At 42.5% G+C, this 23489-nt stretch overlaps 1 protein-coding gene across 5 annotated transcripts in view; it reads right to left on the minus strand.

Moving 5' to 3' along the window:
• The window catches only part of MTOR (mechanistic target of rapamycin kinase), a 123051-nt gene that overhangs the window by 49265 nt on the left and 50297 nt on the right, over nt 1-23489 (minus strand). For all 5 annotated transcript variants that reach the window (XM_074975897.1, XM_074975899.1, XM_074975896.1 and 2 more), the window contains one exon: nt 1453-1528. In XM_074975897.1, the coding sequence (XP_074831998.1) occupies nt 1453-1528 (76 nt within the window). The remainder of the gene's footprint in view (nt 1-1452; nt 1529-23489) is intronic.

Raw genomic sequence — 23489 nt, forward strand, 5'->3', positions numbered from 1 at the left:
CCAAAGAAATGGACATCCAAATAAAATGGTTTGCTACTCAGTTCGTGAGCACCTATAGAGATCAGTGGCAGCGGCAGAAGGGGGCTTCTTCTGAATGTGAGGTCATTTATGGAAGTGGCTGACTTTAGACACACAACTTCGGCTGCTTGAGCTTAGCAGTCTTCCATTCAGCCATAGCTCAAGCCCACCTACACAGACTTGGGGAATTAGTTCATGCAGGAGCCTTGCCTTGGTGAGTATAATCATTGGTATGTGGTCAGGCAGCTGAGCCCACAGCACCTGCCCCCACAAACATCTCCTGAATCATCATACTTCCATGAACAGAAACATGGAATGCTAAAAATGTAGCCTGGGAGAGTGAATCCCATCTCTGAGGAGCATTTAAAAAAAGTGAGCCAGGATAGGCCAGGATTTCTGTCAAAGAGCTTCACTGCGAGACTGTACGGCACTAATTCAGTACACTAGAGTAGTTGACTCTCCTTTCCTCTCCCTCTCTGCTGGATGATCACGTCTGCAGTCAGCCCCAGACCTGGCAGATAGCCTGTTTTCTACCCCATCATTTCTGGCATTTCATTAAAACATGTCAAGACAAGCATGGAGAGAGAAAGAAAACCTCAGGCTACTATTCAGAGATTTATTACGCTTTAAAGTAAAGCCCCTGAGAGCTGAAGGACATTCTCCTGCCCACATGCCGCCCCCAACAACTCTAGAGTGAGCTGCATAGTTCAGAGTAATCATGACAAGTGGGACCCTGTGGGTTACAGTACATTTGTTTTTATAATAGCACCCTTCATTCAAACAGTGATTTACTTTTGGAGAAGCAGCCAAGGAAGCGCTCTCTCTAAATATTCCCTAGTTCCCAGCTACAAGCAGGTTTCCTGCCTAAGCTTCCTGTTCATTATAATTTCCTGGAGCTTGCATTACCTTTTGATAAATATACTACAGTGACTAATTTACCTTGGTCTGGAGCTTTGATACTTCCCATGCTCTACGAATTTCACAGAGTCACAGAGATTAAGGCCAGAGCTACTAAAGCCACTACATCTGTTTTACCTCCTGTTAAAACAGGCCAATAGATTTCACCCAGTTACACCAGGTCATTTGAACCTGATCATTTCACAAATACACTGTTGCACCCTAACGATTCCAAAGTGCTTTGCACATTATAAGCAGGTTTTAACAAAATGGTATCACTTCACCTACTGCTGAAATATAGCAGCATTGGAGTGGAACCCAGCCGCTGATTAACAGGGTGTGGCAACGGTAAATGAGAGGTTAGGACAGAGAGTGAACTGAAGTTTGACATTAAAGGAGTCATATTTACAGGGACGTGAACTAAAGCTATTTTACAGGGAAGAGCAGAAACGTGACAAAATGGGTGAATGCCCACAGGGGAAACACTGAAAACATGGAGATGCTTTGGAACAGGACTATCCAAGAATCTAGACTCACCAGTTCCCCAAAGTGCTTCATTGCATATTCAAGCACCCCGGCAGCTGCCTCAGGCTGTTGCAGTTTATTGTTAATGCTAGAAAGGAAAAGAAGAATATTTAGTGCAGTCACTGATACTTGGGGCCCATTCAAAATTCTCCTTAGCTTTGAGAACAAGTTGTGTCAATTGGAATTATTGATAGAGCACTGTGCACTCTCCCCTTTTCTCCAGAAGCTTGCAAAGTATCAGGTATTGAACTTTGGAAGGGATACGTTAATACCACATACACAAAGCAGACAATAGGTACATCACAAAAATATACAGTTTCAAGGTCCCTTACGTAAGTGGCCATTGCATAACACTGCTGATTGTAAACAGAAGCCTACATAGAGGGGAGGAGGACAGTTGGCAACTGCTCATGAGCTAATATTTTCTTCTATTGTTCTCTCAAGACTCAGAAATCCACATAACTCCATAGAATGTAGACTTTTTGCTCAGTGCATAAACCACACAGCAGGGCTGCACTGGTTCAGAATGGCTGCAGTCAGTGCTTTTTCAGTTAGGAGGAAGAAAAAAAAAAAAGGTGCCAGTACTCACCCCGGTGCGGGACGGGGGATCTCATGGTTGGGAAGCAGCTAGGTCGGAGCCTCATTGGCAGTGCCAGCCAAGGGAACCCTGGCCAGAGTGTGGAGGGACCCAGCAGCCCCAAGAAGCCCTGACATGCATGAGCCATAGGTGGAGGCACCCTGTGGTGGGTGAGCCACAGCTGGAGGCATCCCATGGCTTGAAATGCCCCTGGGGATGTGAAATGCAGCTGAAGAAACCCCACAGCACTAAAATAACAAGAAAAATGGTGGCAGAAGGCCTCTCCAGTGCTTTCTGCCAGAAAGAAAAGCCCTGGCTACAGTAATTCTGCCACTCAGTCCTTTCTCTCCCTTCTCCATCAAAGAGTCCCACAATAGTTCACAAACTGTAGGCTGAGAGTCTCCTTCCCACTCCAGCAGCAGGCCTGGAGGAGAGGAGACTTTGATCATGTCTACATTACATGGAAGATCGAGCCACCTGAAACTGACCTATCACGGGTCGGAAGTCAGTCCCTGTACTCATTGCTATCGCAAGAAGGAAGGGAGGTCATAAGAACATAAGAATGATCATACTGGATCAGACAAAAGGTCCACCCCAGCATCCTGCCTGCTGACAGTGGCCAATGTCATGTGCCCCAGAGGGAGTGGACAGAACAGGCAATGATCAAGTGATCTCTCTCCTGCCATCCATCTCCAGCTTCTGACAGAGGCTAGGGACACCATTCCTTATCCATCCTGGTTAATAGCCATTAATGGACCTAACCTCCATGAATGGTCCTAGCCTTCACAGTCTCCTCAGACAAAGAGTTCTGCAAGTTGACTGGGCATTGTGTGAAGAAGAACTTGCTTTTATTTGTTTTACACATGCCGCTCATTAATTTAGTTTGGTGTCCTCTAGTTCTGATATTTTAGGAACACATAAATAATTTTTCCTTGTTCACTTTCTCCACAGCCCTCATGATTTTATATACCTCTATCATATCCCCCCTTAGTCTCCTCTTCTTGAAGATGAAAAGTCCTAATCTCTTTAAACTCTCTTCATATGGGACTAATTCCAAACCTCTAATCATTTTAGTTGTCTGTTTCTGAACCTTTTCTAATGCTAATACATCTTTTTGAGATGAGGAGACCACATCTGTAGGCAGTATTCAAGACGTGTGGGTGAACCATGGTTTTATATAAGGGCAATAAGATGTTCTCTGTCTTCTTCTCTATCACTTTTTTAATGATTCCTAACATTCTGTTTGCTTTTTTGACTGCTGCTGCACACTGCATGGATGTTTTCCAAGAACTATACACAATGATTCCAAGATCTCTTTCCTGATTAGTTGTAGCTGAATTAGCCCCCTTCATGCTGTATGTATAGTTGGGGTTAGTTTTCCAATGTGCATTACTTTACATTTATCCACATTAAATTTCATTTGTCATTTTATTGCCCACTCACTCGCTTTTGTGAGATTGTTGAAGTTCTTCACAGTCTGCTTTTCTTTTAACTATCTGGAGCACTGTAGTATCATATGCAAACTTTGCCACCTCAGAGTTTAGCCCTTTCTCTAGATCATTTATGAATAAGTTGAATAGGATCGGTCCTAGAACTGACCCTTGGGGAATGCCACTAGTCACCCCTCTTCATTCTGAAAATCTACCATTTATTCCTACCCGCTGTTTCCTGCCTTTTAACCAGTTCTCAGTCCAGGATAGGATCTTCCCTCTTATTCTATGACAACTTAATTTACATAGGAGCCTTTCCAAGTACTCTATATCTACTGGATCCCCCTTAAACACATGTTTGTTGACCCCTTCAAAGAACTCTAATAGATTAGTAAGACATGATTTCCCTTTACAGAAACCATGTTGACTTTCTCCCAACAAATTATGTTCTCTGTGTCTGACAATTTTATTCTTTACTATGGTTTCAACTAATTCGCCCAGTACCGACATTAGACTTACTGGTCTGTAATTGCCGGGGTTGCCTCGAGAGCCCTTTTTAAATACAGGCATTACATTAGCTATCTTCCAGTGACTGAGTACAGAAGGTGATTTAAAGGATAGGTTACAAACCACAGTTAATAGCTCCACAATTTCACATCTGAGTTCTTTTAGAATTCTTGGGCGAATGCCATCTGGTCCCAGTGACTTGTTACTGTTAAGTTTATCAATCAGTTCTAATGACACATCAATCTTGGACCATTCCTCAGCTTTGTCACCTACAAAGGACTCTCCCATTGACGTTCCTCAGTGAGGATGGCCAGGTAAATTGATTACAGATTAATCGATTCTAGCTACACAATTGTAGATCAAGCCTAACTGCTCCCTGACCTCAAATGAGAATGGAGGCTGAATCATGATCCCAGTGCTTCCCCATCGCCTAGGGGCTTAACACTGGTCTGCAGAGCTCTGAATTGCACTGACTACATGCAAGGTATTAGCAGATCTCAGCAAGACAGATGGCATCTACAAATGGAGATGAACCTCACTGACTAAGATGGTACCTTGCAGATATAGGTCTTCATAGCTGCCTCCACAAGAACCTTTCGTGTAACCATCACACAACTAACGATGAGCCATTGTTCTGGCTTTTGAATGTCAAGAGATTATATTTAGCAATGTTTTAAAATTTTATTTTGATGGATTTCTCTGCAAGGAAATGAGGCCTGACTAAAATAAGTAGAATCAGCTCGAAACAAATGGACAGGAAACACCTACGGCTCAATGTGATGACACGCTAATAATCTTTCAGATGTCTGGTGTGGATAAGAGTTTACTGTAAGGGTTTTATCTGATACCACATTTGTGCCATGGCATTTATTTCAGTAAGACTGGAGTTAGCAAAATCACTGCCACGATGAGAGACAGAGGGAGAACAAGTTTTCCAATATCTGTTGCCACCTATATTCAGAACTGGTGTTGTCATTAAAATGAGCTGTCCTTCCTCATTGTGCAAGGTAACTGCCTGCATTTTTAATTCTGGTTCTGTCTTTTTTTAGCCCCTGGCTGCCCAATTTTCCATGGTAAAAGAGTTTGACTGAAGCCAGAAACAAACAAAAAAAATCTTGCCAAGGCCAAAAGCCAGTGCTAGTGTTCCCAGTTGCCACCTACATGCGGGACACTGGGTTTGGACACAGTTACTCAACTGCTGGTTTTCACCGTTGGCAAACTCTAGCAAGGGGAGACAGAGGAACAAGGAAATATAGTTGTGTGCATTTTTATATATATAAAAATTAAAACTGCAAACCAATGTGCCCTTGGCTTGGTACAATACACGACTACAAATGTATCTGTACAGAAAAGCTGCTCCATCGGGAAACAATAACTGATGCGAATGCTAGAAAGGACTTTTTTTTTTGTTTCATTTAATTCCGAAGCCAGCAGTTTCTCCCTTTGTTGCCATGAGATTTAGGGATTCAAATGAGATTTAGTGCTGTGACCACCAAGAGACTTAAACACAACTCAGGTTTCTGCTTGCATATTTCATTTCTTCAGCTTAATTTCTTCTGACACGGTCTGTTTTAATCCAGGACTTCCTCTCTGGTCCCTTTCCTCTTCTCCTCCTTCACACATTCAAGGACCTTGTGCCATCAAGCACTAGCTGCAGTTATTCAGAGTTCATGAGTGATTGCAGCCTTTTTTGTTTTTCAACCATGACCACTAAGCCCCTATAAAGACCTGGATTAGAGATTTCTCCAAAAGCATAATCTGCTCAATCTGCTCTATGAGAACAGAGAAGAAATAATGCTACCATGGATGTACCTTAACTTACAGGTTTTGGTGCTAGCCTATCAAATAGGTTGTTGCCATTGCAAATACTTCCAGCCTGATTTCAACTTCATGGCTTGTTTAGGCCCTTGTCCATCTTCCTTTCATTCACAGGCTTTCAAGAGCACGATGGAATTCCCCTCCATCCCCCCATGCCAGCTCTCAATACTGTAGGACAGTGATAGACAATGTAGGCTAGTGAGTGGGCTGCATGAGTGGCCCTTCCTCTCAGAGGGCTGCAAGACTGTTGTAACCAAGATGGTCTTTCCAGCTAGTGTAGTTTTGCTAACTGTGCTTGAGTATCTAGAATTTGCAGGATGTGCTGACTGAACTGTAGCAGCACTTTGGATGCACAGGGGGCACACGGCTCTCACAGCTGTAATGCTATTGGCATGCACCTCACTTAATGTGCACTTGCTTTGTGTGCATGTCATTTTAGTAATAACGGTAGGACAAAAAACTACGTGGATGAAAATCAGCAGAATGTGGTAACCCTGCTGGGTGCAACGATAAACAAAACGTCTCACAGGCCACACACAGAATCATGATGGGCCACAGATTATCCACTGCTGCTGTCGGAGCAGTATGATCACATCATATAACAGTGCAGCATCCTGTCCGTCTACTGGTGGCCACCTTGTGAAGCGTAAGCATGACTCTTCAGCCTTACAGGGTGTCGCCGAGCTTCCCTTCGAAATGTTTCTATTTTACGTTGATTTTATTAGATTGCAGTCAGAGAGAGGGCTCACTTGGCACATGGATCCCTGGAGCTCCCACTGTGTGCACCTTTGTTCAAATTCCACTGTCAGGGATTTTATGAAGTCAATTTTTATGAATGGACTGTGGATCACTATTCTTTTCTGATTAATGTGAATGATTATACAAAGCAGAAATTGTTGAAAACAAAGGCCCAAGAGCTGAGAGTTGCATAGAACACCCCACACACCAACATTAATACCAGCCCAGGTTTGGAATAGAAGAAGCATTAGAAAACCACAGAAGCCAACAGAAAGATCAGAAGAAAGACTTATAAAAAGATTTTGTGAAAGATCTGTTTAGACGCAAGGGCAGCACGAAGCATTTAGAAATGCCCCCACCACAAATTACCCGCAAAACAGAGCCATTTTCCCATTTAAAGGCGGACAGTATCAGCTAGAGAACAAAGAAACTAAGAGACTGGTATGAGGCCCAGCAGTGCCTGAGAAAAGATGTATACAGCCAAAACAAAAAAATTTTCCAACTAGGTGGATTATTCTTCCACTGAAGTGTTCTATTTCTGTCCCTTATGAACCAATAAATTCCCTAAATGGATGTGACTGGGGACAGCACTGCAAGGCAGAATAGATATTCTCTCAACAGCCTACTATAAGACAAAAATTGCTGTCTGTGGAAGATAAAGAAAAATAACACCATGCAGGGGGAAAAGGGCAAGAAGAAATGGAAAGGGACATCAATTTTCAATGGATGGACGTTACACACAGAGAAGTGGAAATGCCTTTATCTCTTACCAGTGACTAGTTCCCAGACAAGAGGTTCATTTGCAAGCTACAGAGGGTGCAAAGTCTTAACATTCAGTGCAATCAGGCTTGGGGAGAAGAACATAATACTCCACTGAGCATAATTTACATTCAAACTCCCATCAGCCCTTTCACTCAGACACATAAGCAAGCTAGTTAATGCAAAACTGCTTTAGACTTTCCTCTTGTGCCGCAAGAATAGCATTGGCCCTAAATAAACCAAGCCAGTGACCATTTAGGGTCTTCTCTTTTGGACACCTAGTATCAACAACTCATAGGCTGTCCTTCCTTCTCTGGCTGAGAGACTGGAAGGAAAAGCAACTCCACTGACACCAGTCTTAGGATGGACTGGGGCCCCAGGCTTGCTAGGAACCATGTAATGCATAAATCTTACTCATGGCACATAATCAAATTGAACTTATTAAAGGGGAGGAGAGGAAACAGAGTCAGAGATGCTGGTCATTCAGTTGATATATAATCCTGGTAGCTGCTTAAACCTTTACCATCCGGGGACACTTAGGAATCCGGGGCAAATAGATTAACCACAAAATCTCTCCAGGATGGTGACAGGTCCTGCTATGAGGGCAGGGCTCTGGACTTGACCTCTCATGGTCCTTTCTAGCTCTATGAGATTGGTATACCTCCATATTATTATTATTATATCTCACCAGCATGGTCACTGAACCTCCATAATGGAGATGGCTGGAGAAGACTATAATTGCCCATTCAAAATAAAGATGGCTCCACGCAGTACCAAGTCGCACACATTTATGCAGTGCTTTTAAAAATCAGTGTCAAAGCCCTTTAGAAGCACCAATTCTCAGTACCTGCTGCTAGGTACCTTGGTAGCATATCCATTTTACAAATTAGGAGTTAAACGTACAGACAGCAGATTCTTTAAATACATCTTTCTGAATAAAGTTCCCTTAAACATATGCATTTTTAGAAGACAATTTGTACAATTACTAGAGCATAGTGAAAGCATGAAGCTATGCTTTCTTTTGTCACTTTTACCAACAGAAGAATTAATTCAGAGACCAAAGCCAACACCAGTTTCTCTCAGTGCTCCATGCTTCTCTCACTAATTATTTTTTTTCCTCTTCAGGTACAACACTTCTGGAAATACAGATGTATGATGAGAATGCACAGAGAGCCTTCAGCTGAACTAGCAGGGTTCACATCAGCTCAGCCCTTTTTAGGGATGAGGTGACAAAAATATTTCAGTAGGCTTCTGAGTCATATAATTTTATACTTTTCTAAAGAATGATGGCTTGCGGCAAAACAACAGGGTTCCAAACCTGGAGATCTGGGTTCTAGCTTTTTCTGGCTTCATCTATGGACCCTACATAATCTAGCTTCAGCCTTTTTGTCACTAAAATCAAACAAGCGTACCTATTTTGTACATAAATCATAGAACACTAGAACTGGAAGAGACCCTGACAGGTCATCGAGTCCAGTCCCCTGCCCTTATGGCAGGACCAAATACCATCTGGACCATCCATGATAGATGTCTGTCTAACCTGCTCTTAAATATCTCCAGTGATACAGATTCCACAACCTCCCTAGGCAATTTATTCCAGTGTTTAACCACCCTGACAATTAGGAAGTTTTTTGTAATGTTCCACATAAACTTCCCTTGCTGCAGTTTAAGCCCATTGCTTCTTGTGCTATCCTCAGAGGCTAAGAAAAACAATTTTTCTCCCTCCTCCTTGCAACACTCTTTTAGGTACTTGTAAACTGCTACCATGTCCCTTCTCAGTCTTCTCTTTTCTAAACTAAACAAACCCAATTCTTTCAGTCTTTCCTCATGGTTATGTAATCACTTTTCTTTCTCTCCTCTGGACCTTCTCCAATTTCTCCACATCCCTCTTGAAAGGTAGTGCCCAAAACCAGACACAATACTCCCAGTTGAGGCATAATCAGCACAAAGTAGAGCAGAAGAATGACTTCTCAGGTCTTGCTCACAACACTCCTGTTAATAAATGCTACCAGAGAATCCCATGATCAAACCACAAGTCCATTGTAGCCAGTTCAGATGAGCTCCTCTATTGTATTTGATTATTGATGCCTGGGTGTTCCCAGTGGCTCTTTAGTAGTTAATATCCACATGTCCTCCCAGGTCTCTGTGTAATTTAGATTTTCACTGTCCATGCAAGTAGCCAACTTCCATCACAACCTTATTTTGGCTGTATCATGTACATCAACTTGTTTCTTACACAATGAGAACTCTGTGAACCTTGTGTAGCACACAGAACTCATCTACAGAGATACAAGGGCTCTCAATAGCCAGGTCTGACAGTGTGTGCCATAATCTAGTACTGTAGCGCTGACTCAAGAATACTACGAGAGCAGTGAGAAAGATGGGATCTGGAATGTTTCATGGCCTTGCATTAAGTTGACAACAGAGAGAAATAGGTACAAGTTTAATTCACACCTATGCTACAGAGACCCAGCTGTACAACTGAGAGGTAGCAAATAGTAGCGCTTTACTCCCTCCCATCCTACCACAGCACTGGGGAAACCAGAAGGCTGGCTCCTGGATTTTTTTTTTTTAAATATTCACTATATAGTAGCCTCTTATGGGGCTTCTGGAGCTGCAAATGATTCAAGACAGCCATCTGAAAGGGAAACATTGTAGCATAGAGAACTTGAGATGGACATTTTGATTCCATGAATGAGATTGTTGCCCACAGCTTGTCCCATACCAATTTAAGTCAGTGCAAGGCAGGGGATGGGAGATAGGATCCTAGTTATTCCTCCTGGAGTGCATTTAATACTTTAAAGAATTCAGAGGGGCGTGTGATTAGCACAGATGACTGGGAACGGTTGTTTTCTGGATAGTGATTGACTTCCATATGGTCTCGAGCAAGTTAGGATCTGTCAGTTAAGACAGCTACAGAAATTGAGATCATAATACTTAACCAGACTCACAGGCATGTCATGAGGCTTATTGAATTAATGGTTATGAAATGCTCTGGGTGGTTTGCAAAAAGGCACAGGCGGAAATGTGAAATATTAGTAGAACGTTTCCAAGGACTCTTGATTTGGTCTTTTCACCTCTGACTCTTCCTCGCCTGGTTAAGTTAGACCAAGCTTCCTCAATACATTTTGGACTAGTAAGGAGAACATCCAATAAAGCAGAATGCATGCTAGACAACAAAAAAGGGAAAAAAGAAAAAGATGAGCTGAAAATGCACTAAATCAAACACCACTGGGCTAAGAATGTACGGCCAACTATGCTTTCCAGAGTTAAGTCACCAAGGCAGGACAGAGTTAGGAATACGCCCTGTTGACAATCAAAGAACATATCGTCTCCATGCTTCCCAAGCAGGAGCTAGTCAGTGCTGCATCATAAAAGTGATAAACGTCTTTCACGTTTCATAGCTGGATGATTTAGAGATTCATTGGCAGATGCATCACTCCCAGCACGTCTGACACTTAATTACTTCCAGCTTTATCTTTCTTGTCAACGCTTGATGACAAATTGGCCATTATCTTTTATTCTTTAGCAATTAGCATATCTCTTTCATTGACAGTGCCTGGTAGATTTTTAAAAAAATTATTATACATGCTTCCTTTGCTCTCCAGAATAGAGTGAAATGTTCTGCACTTCAGACAAGTCTTAACAAGGCACAATTTGCTGGAGAGAGAGGGAGGTTGATTTAAAGACCTTGATTTAAAAGCAAAGCTGCTTGTAGCTACAGCATTGCAGTTGTCAGCCTGGAATATTTCTCTCTCTCGCTCATGATAGAAATTCTGGCTCAGATACTAAACAAGAGCTAAAACGGGAGGTCTTTAAAAGTGGATGTCAGTCCAACCCAGAGTATTCCTTTCTATTCATCCTCCAGGGAGGTTCTGGAACAAATTGAGGAAGGTGCTCAGGCAGGAAAATCTCTATTGGAGGTTCATTTGGCAGGAAGAAATAGAGAAGCAAGACAACCCTGTGGGTCCACCTCCAACAACTGCCCAGATATAGACCACCTTCCCCCAGGATCCACCTTCCTTTGACACTGGTGCAGGATGAAGTTTAACTGAAATGGTTGACATCACAGTGACTACACACATTGCAGAATCCAGACCTCTGGCATAGGTAGCCCAAGAGCAACAGCCATGGTGTAAAAACGCAAAAGCCTACTATTAAAACTAGAGGCTCAGATGTGGCAAGCTTCTATGCTCTCTCTCTTTGTTAGGCAATCCAGAAGAGATGGTTTTCTTAATTTAAAAGGTGACAATTGCCTCCAAAAAAGGAAACACTGTGCTATTCTTTGCTTTCTAAAAATCAAGCATTTTCTTCTAACAATAATTAGCGTGATGAGAATTCCCTAAATCCAACCTTTGTGTTCAGCTGGCAAAAAGCTACTAAGCATTTGTTCAAAAAACAAACAGATCCTGTTCTGGTTTTTCTGGATGAACAAACTGGAAAATAAGAGAGGGGAGTGAATGGCTCAGCTTCCGAAAATATCTTCAACTATTTGATATTTGGGGAGGAAAAAAGAATTAAAGAATATTTTAAAATTTTATTTGTATTTGAATGATTCACAGGGAGAACTGAACAGGAACTCTGGGGTGTACTATGGAGAAATCAGTTCTGGGCATTAAATAAGAGAGTCAGAAATATTATTTTGTAACATGTCCTTGGAATAATCCCCCAAAAGGAGCCTACTTTGGCTGTTTGTTTTTGCAACTGTAGATTCCAGAAGATCTAAACAGAATTAGGATGCTATGTGAAGTACAGACAGTCATTACTATGGAAAGACACTGACAAGCAAACAAGGAGCAGGTGAAAGAGAGGCAGTCAAATTGACATACAATTTTTATATACAAAGGAATGATAGTTATGAAATTACATCCTTACCCAAAATACCAACTTCCCCATCTGACTCTGCCTAGTTTGCTTTTATCTTGTAGGAAGTACAGTAGAAATGGGTCTCTGGCATGGACCCACCTGCCAATCATGCACTGGACCAATGTCCATAGTTTACTAAGGCAGCTGAGTGCTAGGCAGGCTTCACACAGAGCTGCTGTCTGGATCTTTTATTATGTATTTTGTGAATGAAATGGTCTCTGCTCTGCTGTGTGGCAGCATGAAAGGAAGGACAATGCTGCACTGACCAGGAATGACCAGGAAGAGAACAAGGAGAAGACAGTCACAAAAGCCAAGGGAAAACAGGATCTAAAGCAGGTATCTCTTTACACTAAAAGCAGCAGAGGGTTCAAGAAAGTTGAGCATATAGTAAAGGTCCTGAGACTTCCATGAAAAGATAAGTGGGAGAACTCAATGAGACAGCACCTTTGCTGGTGCAAAAGGGGCAGGGAGAAGCCAAGAAGAAGTGAGTAGATTGGAACCTAAAGGACAGTTGGAAAATGGCATGTGTCTGATGGATTCAGAAGTGAAGGCACAAATGAAAAGGGACAGGTAGCTGGGCAGGTTTTGCCCAGGTTGGGTTTAAATATAGGTTTGATGGGGAGAGCAGAATCTCTTTGTACTGTGAGGGGGAAGAGCTATGCCAGGGTTTACTGGGGAAGGTTTGCAAAAGTGAGGGAAAAAAGAGGCATTCAGGGAGGTGGGGGAAATACACTTGCCATTTAAATGTACTGTGTATTACAGTAGTGTCTGGAAGCTCCGATGTGGTAGGTGCAGTACCGACATATGAAAACAATGGCCACTGACCCAAAGGGACAACATCTAAGAAGAGAGGTGACTTCTGAAGAGTAAGATAAAGGGATCCAATTTTTATGGAAACAGAGATGCAAAATTTTTATTTTTAGATAATGAAGAGTGAGATCTGGCCTCATCTACCTCCAGACCCATCATCATCCATTTCTTGCAGCTAATATGGTTAAGATGGGTTTTGAGAAGAGAGCTGAGGGGCTAGCTACTTCTAGATAAATGCAGGAAGGAAGAACCAAGTTAGCAGGCAGCATGGAAGAAGGTGCAAAGGAATTGGTGTGAGAAGCTGATCAAGCGGACATTGCATACTTCCACCATTCCTCTCCAGAGGACAGAAGACTGCCACACACTGTCTATTAAACATAACCTAAATACAAATAGATGTGCTTTAGTAACCATAACATCCCCCACCCCCAGTGAGTCAGGAAAATTCAAATTAATGACTGGGGGAGGGGATTCACTGGGAGCTTCTGAGCATTGCAAGTCTGCATACAGTACTTGTCTCATGTTTACATGCAATAAGGGATCATATATGCTGACAGAGAAATGGAGTTGATGATTCCCATTAGTCTTTTTCATCCCTACTCTGTATAATAAAAAGTAAAACAAATCCCCCACAAAACCAGGTTCACATGCTCTTCGTTAATCTGACAGGTGCTGTTTCAGTGATACATGTTATAGTTCACATTACACTGCAGAGCATTCAATAACCTCTCTTAAGTGTCTTGAGTGCTAAGTACTCTCTCAAATCTTACAAAGGTAAATTAAAAATGTTTGTGTTTGTGTGTGTGTGTGTGAGAGAGAGAGACTGACTGAGTTTCTTCTTTACTAGATGGATTTCTGCCTTCTTTCCTCTCTTGGATTCGGTTTTTCATTCACTGATTATTGACAGCATAACAATGAAATCACCATTACCGTAGCTGACTGGAATGTGTTTTCAAAGGGAAACGAGTGATTTAAAAACAGACTCACACCTCTTTGGATATAAGCTGTTCTGAGGCTTGGGGGACAGACTGTGCTTTTCCTGGAAGCTTCACAGTAACAAAAGCAGCTATTACACTTCCAAGGAGGGCAGAGTCAACACCTACAAAATATGTGTATAAAATCAATACCAACAAGGTATTTTCTTTCCCCCAAGGTCTCAAAGACTAACTACTCTTGCCCCTTGGTAGGCAAGTCTGGAGAACCTGAGGCACTTGCCATTAATTCATAGCTCAGACGCAACCTTCTAAAATTCTAGTACATTCTTAAGGAATTACAAGGCTGTTTTCCAGTTATCACTGCCTGGGACTGGGCAAAGAACGAACTGTGCTAAAGCCTCCAGGCACACACACAATCCTGAGGGACTAATGTTCCAATCAGGTGGAGCCATCAGTAGTTTTTAGTCAGTGTTGTGACTGGGATTCACAGCAATTTACTGGACTAGAATCAGGTGGGTATTTTCTTCTAAAAGGTGGGGAAATATCCTCTAAGGCAGAAATGGGTTTATTAAGCAACCTCGTCAGAGAGCAAGACAAGAATTTTGCCCTATCCTCAACAGGCTATGTCCTTATAGTCAAGGATGCTGTCAAATGAAAACATAATACCACTGTATAGCCGTGTCTACACGTGCATGCTACTTCGAAGTAGCGGCACTAACTTCGAAATAGTGCCCGTCACGGCTACACGGGTTGGGCGCTATTTCAATGTTAACATCGACGTTAGGCAGCGAGACGTCGAAGCCGCTAGCCCCAGGCGGGGATGGGAATAGTGCCCTACTTCGAAGTTGAACATCGAAGTAGGGCACGTGTAGCCGATCCGCGTCCCGCAACATCGAAATAGCGGGGTCTGCCATGGCGGCCATCAGCTGAGGGGTTGAGAGACGCTCTCTCTCCAGCCCCTGCGGGGCTCTATGGTCACCGTGTGCAGCAGTCCTTAGCCCAGGGCTTCTGGCTGCTGCTGCTGCAGCTGGGGATCCATGCTGCATGCACAGGGTCTGCAACCAGTTGTCGGCTCTGTGGATCTTGTGTTGTTTAATGCAACTGTGTCTGGGAGGGGCCCTTTAAGGGAGCGGCTTGCTGTTGAGTCCGCCCTGTGACCCTGTCTGCAGCTGTGCCTGGCACCCTTATTTTGATGTGTGCTACTGTGGCGTGTAGACGTTCCCTCGCAGCGCCTATTTCGATGTGGTGCTGCGCAACGTCGATGTTGAACGTCGACGATGCCAGCCCTGGAGGACGTGTAGTCGTTATTCATCGAAATAGCCTATTTCGATGTTGCTACATTGAAATAAGCTACTTCGATGTAGGCTTCACGTGTAGACGTAGCCTATAAATCCCACAGCTTGAACACAGCAAGCTGTTCTGATTGCCCTATCTTAAAAAATTAGAGGTATAGAACAACTTCCATAGTAGAGACTAAAAAATTTGGGACTATGCAGTTTACCAAATAAATGATTTGGGGAGGTGAGGTGAGAAATCTGTAACATCATGACTTGTGTAAAGAAAAAGTATAGAGTACCTCCCTCTTTTTAACACAAGAACTAGGTCATCCAGAGTGAAATTAACAGGCAGTAGTTTTAAAACAAACATAAGGAAATATTTCTTTACACACTGCACAGTCAACCTGTGAGACTTGTTGCCATGGGATACTGGGAAGGTCAAAGGTACAACTAGCTCAAAAAAACTCAGAACAGTAGCCATACTGGGTCAGACCAAAGGTCCATCTAGCCCCTTATCCTGTCTTCCAATAGTGGCCAATGCCAAGTGTCCCAGAGGAATGAACAGGTAACCAAAGTGATCCCTCCCATCACTCCTTTCCAGCTTCTGACAAACAGAGGCTTGGGACACCATTCCTGTCCTTTCTGGCTACTAACCATTGATGTACCTATCCTCCATGAACCTATCCAGGTATTTTCTGAATCCTGTTAAAGTCCTGATCATCACAACATCCTCCAGCAAGGAGTTCCACAAATTGACTGTGCATTGTGTAAAGAAATACTTCCTTTTGTTTTAAACCAGATAGCTATTAATTTCATTTGGTGCCCCTTAGTTCGTGTGGTATAGGACCAAATAACTTTTCCCTATTTACTTTCTCCACACCAGTCATGATTTTATAGATCTCTATCATATCCCTCCTTAGTCTCCTTTTTGCTAAGCTGAAAAGTCCCAAGCTTTTTGACCTCTCCTCATACGCCAGCCGTTACAAACCCCTAATTCTTTTTGTTGCCCTTTTTTGAACTTTTTCCGATGCCAAGAAAAAAAGAGAATTGGGTAAGAGGATAATTAGAGAATAGCTATTAGCCTAGATGCCCAGAGATGCTCTGGGTGTCCCAAACTTCTGACTGCCATGTTCCATTCATTCCCTCTGAAGCATTTGGGCTAGCCACTGTCAAAAGAGAGGATAATGGGCTAGACAGACCATTGGTCTGGCTCAGTATTGCTGTTCTTGCATGTTCACTCTGGGGGAAAAAAGTGCCTTCACCTGGATTTCAACATGAGGTAGAAAAGACAGTTTGTAGTTGTCATGCAAGCGAGCAGGCAGTACACCGTTTTAACATGGGAAAAAACAAGGCAAGACCATGATAAATCTGCATACACTCACACACTAAGGCTACGTCTACACTAGCCAAAAACTTCGAAATGGCCATGCAAATGTCCATTTTGAAGTTTACTAATGAAGCGCTGAAATACATATTCAGCGCCTCATTAGCATGCGGGCGGCCACAGCACTTCGAAATTGATGTGGCTTGCCGCTGTGTGGCTCGTCCAGACGGGGCTCCTTTTCGAAAGGACCCCGCCTACTTCCAAGTCTCCTTATTCCTATGAGCAGATGGGAATAAGGGGACTTCGAAGTTGGCGGGGTCCTTTAGAAAAGGAGCCCCGCCTGGACGAGCTGCATCAATTTTGAAATGCTGCAGCCGCCCGCATGCTAATGAGGCTCTGAATATGTATTTCAGTGCTTCATTAGTAAACTTTGAAATGGCCATTTGCATGTCCATTTCAAAGTTTTTGGCTAGTGTAGACACGGCTTAAGTGTGGTGTTCAGGAAGATTAGTTTCAGTAAGATTAGTGCCTCATGCTCACTGCTTGTTGAGGTAAAACAATTGCAAATGGAGTTCTGAAATGAAGAGACTCCTTCAGAGACTGATGCTGGTTCACTCAAATTACACAGAAAACTTTCTAGCCTACACTCTTCATCTTCAGCATGTTGAAAGAATTTAAGTGAAAGCTACTTCCCCTTCCTCCCTCCCTCCTAACTTCCTCTGGATTGCAGGAGCTGTTTTCCTTTCAAAGTCCTGATTAATCAACTAAGTTAATAAAGAACATCTGCAGTGCAATTGACCAACTTCCAGTTATCAAATTTGTATTTTCAGATGACTTTGGCCACTGTTTCATATTTTCTTGAGGTTTTCTTTGAAAAAGGATGCGGCCAGCCTGTAAATTATCTTTTTATGTGAGGATTTTAACTGCTTGCAAGAAAGAGAAAAGCAAGACAAAATAATTCCTAATTATATTTTTACTCTTTAAAAATCTTTAATCTTTAATCCTAATTTTTAAGGTAGCTCCATTTTCAGTTGATTACAAACATCATAAGGGGGAGGATCAAAGCTGCAGCCAGAGATACGGGGGACAGCAGTAAATTTCTACAGCTAAGAACTGTGTTTTATTTTAGTGTGAAGCTCTATGGAATTATTTTTTTACAGTGTCCTTTCTCTCTGGTATTATTACTGCCTTCTTGCCAGGATACATATCACTAAAATGGCAGTCCCCAGCAGGAACACAACTTGGCAAGTCACAGCAATGGAAGTGATTTGATATAATGTATTTTAAAATAATGCTCTAATTTCTCTAATTTCCGCAGTTGCATTTCCTATTTTATTTGGAAATCTAAGGCAGCTGTAAAAATCCATGCTTTTTAAAAGGCAGACCAGTCATTTTGCAATACTGGAAGAGTGTTTCAATCACTGGGGTTCAGAATGATTTGGGTCCAATTGCGGCGCAGGCTATAACCACAGAAAAGAATGAAAACTGAGGCCAATAAGAGTCATCAAAAGGTGACTTCACTGTGTGGTCTGCATATATAATCCTTAGCAGACAGGTAAGGGCAATGAATTTGGTAAAGACAATTTGGCAAAGAAAATAATGGATGAGTCACTGCACATTTTGATAAAGTCTAGGTTTTAACCCAACTTTCTGATTTGGCCCGTGGTTGTAATTGTTCAAAATCCCTCCCTTCACTCCAGTTCTGCCGGGCCAGGCCCCTCCAACATCTATCCCCTTTTTTCATACTTATGCAGAGTAGTAGGGTTGGGGAGATGAGTAGTCACAAAAACTGATGTCATGACAAAAACTTGCTATTCTAAGGACCAAGGAAAAAGTACTTGAGCAAATTATTTTTTAAGCAAAAACTAAACTAAACTAAACAAAACCCCTCTAATGTTGGATTATGTATGCACCAAGCAGGCACTGGATAAGACAGCAACTTCTATATGGCTGTGTTTACACTTGCCCAAAACATCGAAATGGCCATGCAAATGGCCATTTCGAAGTTTACTAATAAAGCGCTGGAATACATATTCAGCGCCTCATTAGAATGCCGGCAGCCATGGCACTTTGAAATTGATGTGGCTCGCTGCCGCGCGGCTCGTCCACACAAGGGTCCTTTTCAAAAGGACCCTGGCAACTTCAAAATCCCCTTATTCCTAACAGCAGATAGAAATAAGGGGATTTCGAAGTTGCCAGGGTCCTTTCAAAAAGGACCCGTCTGGACAAGCCGCATCAATTTCGAAGTGCCGCAGCTGCCAGCATTCTAATGAGGCGCTGAATATGGCCATTTTGAAGCTTTGGGCTAGTGTAGACATAGCCTATTTAAAAGGCTTTTCAAAAAGAAATCAGACACGGATTGGGAGTGGGAAAAAAACAAAAACAAAAAAAAACAAACAAACACAAATCATCAACAAACCAGCTACCACCAGAAGGAAAAGCATTCAGAAGATGGGCTTTCTTCACCCTTAGCTTCTCCTGTCTGCCTAATGCTTAACAGAAAGATTCTCTCTCATATGCTTCTGGTAGCTTTCCAGTGCTCCTTGCTCTCTGAATTGTCTGTTATTCAAGATGTATGAGATGTTTGAGAACTCAAAGTAAGTGAAAGCAGACTGGATCCTTGCCTTATTTTCTCACAATAAAAAAAGATACAAATTGCTTTAACAGATATCTTTCAGGAGGTCCTATAATTAATCTCCCTCAATGAGTGAAGATAAAACATTTGCCATTTTGCATCAGCTACAGAAAGTTTCAAAAGCTTGGTAAGAAAGGCAAATTTTTGCTTTAATGCAGATGCTCAGAGGCAAAGCAAGATTAAGGTGTCAAACTGAGGTTAAACCCCTCTTCTCCTTTCCCCACCCCTTGAAAGACTCCTGTTCCCATTATTGTGAAACTTAAGAAAGAAAATGGAGAAATCTAAATCCATAGTGTCCAACCAGTTCTGATGCAAGTGGCTACTGCTATAGAGAACTAGCCAAACAGCCACATGTGTCTAACATGTTGGCCATCATGGATTTAAATTAAGTTTATTTTCCCTGTGCAGAAGTACAGGGAGCTCTCCTGTAGGATCAGAAGCTGAGGCTTGGGGAACAATCTTTTGGCACAGGAAATTGCCTTTGATGGCTGACTTTCCCAGTCCTATGGTTTGAGTTCAGAACTCCCTGAATCTGTGATTCAACATACTTTTGAAAAGAAAAACACCACAAAATATCTCCCTCAAGCCACTAAAAATTATTTGGGAACAAATGCTTTTGGAAACCAATGTCAGCAAAGAGCCATTCTCAATAACTATCACAGTGATTGACGGCTCAGAGGCCAGCCCAATCTCCCTTCACCCTCCCAGTGAAATCTCATCAGCCTTATCACTTATAGGCCCTAAGGTTGGCTGGATTCCCAATGTAGATATAAAAGCCAGCACACAGCCACCCGCTGATGAGCTTTGTTGGGAGAGGTGGTGAAAACCCAAACACTATTCTAAGCCAACACTGTTGGACAGGCTGCAGAAAGTCCTCCTCTCACTATCCTCAGCCCTTTAAAAAATGAAATTTAATAAAAGTAGCAAAGGAAAAGAGCAAGGGAAAACATTTAGGGGACAAAAGAAGGAGCAGTGGCTTAGAGTCTTTATGCATCAAATATGTAAATTAAGTACACTGTCAGGATGGTATAAATATCACATCATTCCAGCAGTTGTATCAATTTTTTTAAAAATATCAAATCACTTCACTTACTCTATGTTCCCTCACATATTTAATAATTAAACTTAATAAAGCAGTAAGAGTTTCTATGTCTCTTGGCTTTTTATTCATATGAAAAGAATGTCTATTGTTTTCTGTAACCATAATAAAGGAATACGTTTACTGGCTGCAGCAACAGATGCTGTAGATTCATCTGTCCTTATTCACCATCAGTGTGATCAGGACATTTCCCTAATACAGTAATGGCAACAGATTTTATCTCCTTGAAATAATTGCTCATCAGTTTTCTAGGGAACTGGGGGTCACCAAATGAAATTAGTTGCTAGCAGGTTTAAAACAAATAAAAATAAGTTTTTCTTCATGCAGTGCATAGTAGACCTGTGGACTGCCTTCCCAGAGGGTGTTGTGAAGACCAGGACTTTAACATAGTGCAAAAAGGAACTAGCTAAATTCATGGAGGTTAGGTCCATCAATGGCTATTGCCAAGATGGGTAGGAATGGTGTTCCTAGCTTCAGTTTGCTAGAGGCTGGAAATGGATGACAGGAGAGTGATCACTTGATTATCTGCTCTGTTCACTTCCTCTGGGGCATCTGACATTGGTCACTGTTGGAAGACAGTCTACTGGGCTCGATGGATCTTTGGCCTGACCCAGTGGGGTCATTCTTATATTCTGAGTCCAGCCTGGACATTTGCAGTATTCTATTAGCTCATATATTAGCTACATGCTCTATTACTCAGTACATAACTAAATCGCTCCGTGAACAATTCTATTTGACTTTAATAAGAAATTAGTTACTAATGTAAGTCTATTGATTGTGAGCTGCTGAGTTAAAAAGAACAAATATGAGCATTATTAAAACATCCTGTGCACACTTATTACATAGCTGGAGGAAACAGACATGTCCTTAAGGATCCTTTGCTGCGGGGTAGATTTTCTGGATTTTGCCAGCAGTGGGAAATCTACTAGGCACCTTATCAATCACAGTAGGCGACAACAGCAGGTTAGGTCCCTAACAGAATTTACTAGATGCATCTTATGTGCTCTGCAGTGACTAGCTAATTTCTTGTTAGCTCTTGTACAGCACAGACACCAAAGTGATTTAGCAAACCAAATATTATCCCCATTTTATGGATAGGGAAATAGTCACAGAGGAATAGCCGTGTTAGTCTGTAAATTCATGAAAACAACAAGCAGATCTAAAACATTTGTCTAAGGTGCTACAGGATTGCTTTTTTTTTTAAATTTTTTATTTTGTTTTGTGGCAGAACCAGAAATAAAGCGTGGGTCTCTTGTCTTTACCACTGGACCAGTTTCTCCTCTACGTTATAAACCCTGTCCCGACCGAAGACAACAAGAGTTTGTCTGCACATCAAGTCCCTTCATTACTTCAGTGCTGAAAGCTGGAGAATGTGTTTCAGTGTCCCTTGGTGCTACAAGTGACCAGTTTTCCCTGTAAGCTGAGAGCTAGGACAGCCACCCAGGAGACGTTCAGTTGTCATCCAGCTCATTAGCAGAGCGTCCACAGCTGGCACTTTATTTGTTTCTATTGGTGGTGCACACTGCACACACCTTGGTGCATATAAAATTTATTCTGTGGCTGGGTGGACAGAATTAGAGGGAACATTGCAAGTGACCCTCTACCACCTACATCCTGTCCCCAGTTTAAGAGATTTCTATTCTATGGTGGCTATAAAGATGTAGTCGGAAGCGAAGAACATTTGAAAATGAAAATGAGTTTCAGGGTGGTAGAACAGCAGCGTAGGTGGGCCATGTCTCTTTATCAGAGGACAGCACATCACGGACAAGCTTCACTTCTATTGTGGGAGCATACATGTGGATCAGCTTTCAAAACAGCTTAGAAAAACATGCAAGAGGCTGTTACAATTACAAAAGAACACCAAGGCTGTGGCCACAATAGCCCATCCTTTCAGAGGGGCTATCCTAATGTGGCACTTTAGAATATGCTAATTAGGCATTGCCATGAATATGCAGTGCCTCACTACCATAATGGTGGCTATACATGTTTCAAAACGCATGCCACCCGTGTACCCGAGGGGGCCTTTCGAAAGAACGCCCTGATTTCAGAAGCCCCCTTTTCCCATCTGGTTTTGGGAAGAAGGGGCTTTTGAAATCAGGGGGGTCCTTTTGAATGGCTCCCCTGCTACATGGGCAGTGTGCATTTCAAAACTGTCAGTTTTGACGCACATGTGGCTGCTGTTATGCTAATAAGGCACTGCATATTCATGGTAGTACTTCATTAGCATATTCCAAAGTGCCACATTACCATAACCCCTCTGAAAAGAGGGGCTAGTGTGCCCACAGCCCAAGGATTTTATCAGAACAAGGGCACAAATGGGAGTATGCTTTTTTGTGGGGAAGAAGAAGGAGAGAGAGACTAGAACCCAGCTTTCTCCCCTATTGGTCTCGGCTTTTGACAAAAATATGTTTCTCAGTCACACTTAGTCTGACGGGAACTTGGCCCCAGGGAAAGACAGCAGCTCTGGCTAAAGGGCTCAGACAGGATTACGTGCACAACACAAAGGTCAGAGTTTTGATTATGCTGGTTTATGGCATGAAATGCAATTTTGCCATGGGATATTCTTGAAATGCCGCCAGCAACAGACGACAAGCATCAGCCAACGCTCTTGTGAAGAGCTGCGCTTTCACTGAACAACGTCCGTCACTTCTGACTGAAGAAGTCTGGTGGTATATCCGGTCACTGGAAACACGTGCTCAAAGATCTCTACCCTGCTTTCTTCTTTCCCCTGGAAAATACAGCATCTGCAGCATGTGTCACCATGCTTCATCTCTGCAAACATTCTGACACTTTCTTTCATCTTCCCACTTCTCTACACCCTCCCAACATAACAGTGCTGCTTAGCTGAAAAGTTACGAGCTGTCTGGTATGTTCCTCCATCCCTACAAACTAAACATCTCGTGGTAAGTTTAGGAAGGCTGAGAAGTAAGAGCTATGGGCTGGAGCAAGTTACGTTTCCACAGGTCCAAGATGCATCAAAGACTACAAGTTGAACTTCTCTAATCTGGAACTCTCTGATCTGGCAACATCTGTAATCCAGCATGATTTTAGTTAGCTGGTGGATCATTTATCATGGGTGTGGCCAGTTTCTTGTGGTCCCATAAAGTTTGTTTCTAGCCACCAGCCCTGGCTCTCTGGGTTCTGTGCTGTTATTTAGCTCTAATTTACCCCTAAATGTCTTCTAACAGCCCAGTAAGCAATGAAAGTGTTGGTAACCCTGCTAGACAACAGTGACCTCCTGTGGTCTGGAAAATTCTCGTGTGGCACCAGTCAG

The sequence above is a fragment of the Carettochelys insculpta genome, chromosome 23 (assembly GCF_033958435.1).
Source record: "Carettochelys insculpta isolate YL-2023 chromosome 23, ASM3395843v1, whole genome shotgun sequence".
Taxonomy (NCBI): Eukaryota; Metazoa; Chordata; order Testudines; family Carettochelyidae; genus Carettochelys; species Carettochelys insculpta.